The 4,251-nt window shown below is 37.4% G+C and overlaps 1 protein-coding gene across 6 annotated transcripts in view; it reads right to left on the minus strand.

Annotated features, from left to right (window-relative positions):
* Window positions 1-4,251, minus strand: part of Tp63 (tumor protein p63) — a 206,148-nt gene that overhangs the window by 129,392 nt on the left and 72,505 nt on the right. For all 6 annotated transcript variants that reach the window (XM_013513584.1, XM_005383231.2, XM_005383230.2 and 3 more), the window contains exons 2-3: window positions 2,257-2,385; window positions 1,264-1,396 (exon numbers count right to left, since the gene is read on the minus strand). In XM_013513584.1, coding sequence (XP_013369038.1) covers window positions 1,264-1,396; window positions 2,257-2,385 — 262 coding nt within the window. The remainder of the gene's footprint in view (window positions 1-1,263; window positions 1,397-2,256; window positions 2,386-4,251) is intronic.

A 4,251-nucleotide genomic window follows, 5' to 3' on the forward strand; every position in this document is an offset into this window, starting at 1 on the left:
ATAAAATTTGTCAAAACCTGTGATTTTTTTGTATTTTAAATTTTATAACTTTTAGTCTACTTCTATGAATCCAACAGTCAAAAAAAGATAACCTTTGGAGAAAATATAAAAGGCTAGCTATTCCTAGGCAGGTGCTACCCATCAGAATGTACACACTTGCATGCTCACTTATGATACATTCTGAGACCTTGAGTGATGGTTCTCCTGGAATTATCTGCCCATTTCATTTCATTAGTTCAATGACAATTAAGAATTGTATCTATATTGAAATGAAGGGGCTAATGATGCAATATATCCTCCCTTTAATTTAGAGGCAAGGCATCGGCATATTCACTCAGTTGATAGTTTGTATTTTTGGTTATTTCTTCTTTCCTGTCCCAATTTTGCCTTCACCCAATATTAAGAAGTATATTATATGTCAAAAAAGTACACAGTGAACATTTGGGTACAGTTTTACATCAAATTATATCCTTAAACATGTCAGCAGGCACTATTCAAGACACTCCACCAACTCGATTTTCCATACTTTATAGTAAATTCTAATAGAACAATAGCAGGTTTTGTATGGCAAATACATGACAGAAAAAGAAAAAAAACCCGCAGCGCTATGGACTGCACAATGTCACATATCATTTAAACATCTCAGAAACGTGTGCTACTATCATTAACACATTACACACCTTAGCTTGCCTAGAGGGATGTGACATGCAAGTTCTTGTTGTTTCATAAATGAGAAACTGAGGCCTTGGGCCTGAGTGACTCAGTGGCAAAGCCATGAAAATTCTGTTTTAAGTATTAGTTATCTTCTTTCTTTTGCCTGTATCACCAGATACCTAAACAAGTGCATAGAATGTACTTCCTCCTCTGGCACTAGAGGAGAGTTCATTGAGAAAGGGGGTTTGCCGTAGTGGAAAGTGCTCTGGGTAGAATCAGGTTTAGATCCTCATTCTTTCTTCATCTAAACCAGCTGTAAAACCTTGGTGGTATCATCCTCTCTAAATTGGAATTGACATGAAGAACAACTGAGATGAAAGATGTAAAGATTATTTTCAATCTCCTCCTGCACACATTCCAGGGAACTGAGGCCAATTCATCCATAAACTACTACTAATCATGTCCCAGCTGGCTGTATTGGCTGGCTGTGTTTGCCAGGGTCTTGCCTACTCAGATCCACCTGTCTTTTTGTACACCTTTAAAATACTGGCTTAATAGAATTGTGCATAGCACTGTCTACAGGTCAAAGAGGAAACCCTTGTCACTCACCCACATGGGGTCCCTGAGGTCTGAGTCTTGCATGCGGATACAGTCCATGCTGATCTCAATCTTGTTCGTTGCACCATTTTCTGATGCTTCGTCCACAAAGTTCAAGTCAATGGGCTGAACTGAACATATAGGCCTAATGTAAAGGAAAGGAAATGCATTAGGCAAAGGAAGGAACTAAAATACACTTCACAATGTGTGCTTTCTGCTTCAAAGTTGGCAAGGCCTATTACTCACTTAGAGTCAGAAACTGTAATCCTAGCTCAACCATTTTCCAGATGCATAATTTCAAGAAGTTTGACTCCAAATGGTTTTTGTTAAATAAGAATCATGACCCTGCACTTCTCAAAGTACTGCTGGATGGAATGAAGGACAGAACAAATGGGTCAGAGATCGAGTACTTGGCACTATACAGTCCCTAGTATTCTAATATTCTTTTTTATCATTTTCTTAATTTAGTCATTTCAGTCATGCATTTAATAAAGGAGTAATAATACTTCTTAAAAAAAAATGCTCAACAAAATTTGGGGTTTGCTCTTCCCAGGTGTACTTATGTTGTAACCATGGACAGATCTTCAAGCTAAAGGAATAGATTTTAAGTATCAAGAAACATTGGGGAAGCTGTTTGAGATTGTTCAAGATATCACTTGCAGAAGCTCCAAAATTATATCATTTTTGAATAATGATCGTCTTTTGAGATGAGAAAATGAACAATCACTGGCTTTTGAACACTGTGGTGATCTTGGAGATATAAATTTCTTCAACATTAACTAGTTATTTACTGATTCTAGAAATGTATCATCAGCAATATTTTGTCCATCCATATGTATCTAGTTTTATTTTGTTTGTTTTTGATTTTTTTCCCGTACCAGGAATCGAGCTCACAACCTTGAACTTGCCAGGCAGGCACTGTGCCACTGAGCTAAATCCCCAGCCCTGATACGTATCTAGTTTTAATAGTTCAAGTACAACATTTACGGTTTATTGGATACTTACTGTTCCAGAAAGTCCCAGATATGCTGGAAAACCTCTGGACTGAGGAATTCACTTGTCTGCGTGCTCTGGGACATGGTAGATCGGTAATAACTTTCTTTCCAAGAGAAATGGGCAGGCGTTTCTACAAAACTTAAAGGAAAAAAAATGAAGCTAAGATTGTACTTTCTGCTTTTGTGATCATGAATATTTAAATTAAGGGACAGTCCTTGAAGAAAACATCAAGTGAAACTATAAAATCATGCAGGTACATACAGCACATTTTATAAAAACACAAAAATGAAATACATAACCTCATCTGCAGGACAAAGAGAAGACATAAATGATGGGAAGAAGTTAGCCAGAGCAGGTAAGAGCTAATGGTACAGAGTGGACTATCTCTGGTAACAGCATAAACAAAGTATTGAAATGGAAAATAGCTTGTACATGTGAGAAAATTACAAGCAACTCTATGATAGTGTGGCCCAAAATTTTGGACAGAAAATGTTGGAAAATGCTACAGGAGGAAAAATAGAAGCTTATATGCAAATTTTTAAAAATGTGCAATACTTCGATGCTTGCATTTAAAGTGTTTTTAGGTGAACATTGTATTTTAAGACAATTATAGGTTCTCATATAGTTGTAATGTGTAATACAGTGCTATCTCCGCTATTCTTTACCCAGATTTCTTCCAACAGTGATACCTGGTAAAACTAGTACAAGATACCATAACCAGAGTACACATGCACATGGATAGGCTTTACCAATCATATTCAGAAGTTTTCAATCAGTTGCAGGTAGGTATATTCACTAGTCATGTATTTAAATCTGTACAAATTTATCATTTCTGTAGGGGAGTACATCTATCCTCATAGTACTAAGGAATCTGAAAGGTGAAGTGGACGCAGACTATTTTGTATTGATTTAGACATTGTATGAAAGAAGGGTTACCACGCTTCGGTTCATATGTAAAGCAGTTATTTAGTGACTTTGTATACTAACACAGTAAGAAAACAAGAGAAAGAATTTGTAGAGCTGCAAAAAAGGTAGACAAATTTGACTATTTAGTGAAAAGGGTAAGTCACATATTGGCTGTATTATTACTAAGGGGAGAAGGAGAATTCAGGTGCCTTTCCAGCTTGCTTGAACAGAGTGTTTGAGATTCCATAGACTAAATCAGTAGGTACAGAGGGAAACTCTGGCTTGGAGAAGGAGATACAGTGAGCTGCACCTCAGCATGTTGAATCTGAAGTACCTGAGAATGAATTTGTGACAATGGATCGCTCTAAGGAACATGAAGACTCTGAGAAGTTTAGGGTATCTGACAAGGAAACCAATTTTTTTTTAATTATCAGAAGTACTATATAGATAAAGGATTCAGAAAAAGATAAGACTTAAGAAACTGGTTTCACATGAATAGGTCACTGGCAATTTGACACTCATACTATCTGCCTATTCAAATTTCAGTGATTTTAGGATTAAAGAGGAGGTATAGAGGAAATATTCTTTTGTTACAGTTGGATGAGAAGAATCTGAATTATCCCTAAAGAGGAAAAGTGGAAAGGAAGTGTCCAGAAATAAGAGAAAAACTCAAGATATATGAAGGAATGGTGTGCAGAGCAATCTTGGCAGAGGAGCCAAGGGCACGAGGAGAGAGGATGGACAAGGGAAATGTCCACAGTGTGTAGAGGTGTGTCCCTCTTCCACTATCCAGGAAGAAAAGTGAGGAGAATAGAGGTATGTCCAGAGTTTCATAGCTGTTAGCAGTGACACGAAACACAGGCAGGTCCTGAGAGTCAGAAACAAGGGCATGGGGGTGGCGAGTCAAAGCAATGGGAAAGTAGGCAGAAGGAGGAAGTAGAACATCTTTGTGGAAACGAGTGAAAAAATAGAAATAGGTGATGATCAGAACCAATGCTAGTTTTCTTTTTTCTGCCTTAGGAAAATGATAGTTTCTCTCTCTCTCTCTCTCTCTCTCTCTCTCTCTCTCTCTCTCTCTCTCTCTCTCTCTCTCTCTCT

This window comes from Chinchilla lanigera, unplaced genomic scaffold (assembly GCF_000276665.1).
Source record: "Chinchilla lanigera isolate Chin_1 unplaced genomic scaffold, ChiLan1.0 scaffold00019, whole genome shotgun sequence".
In the NCBI taxonomy this organism is placed as follows: domain Eukaryota; kingdom Metazoa; phylum Chordata; class Mammalia; order Rodentia; family Chinchillidae; genus Chinchilla; species Chinchilla lanigera.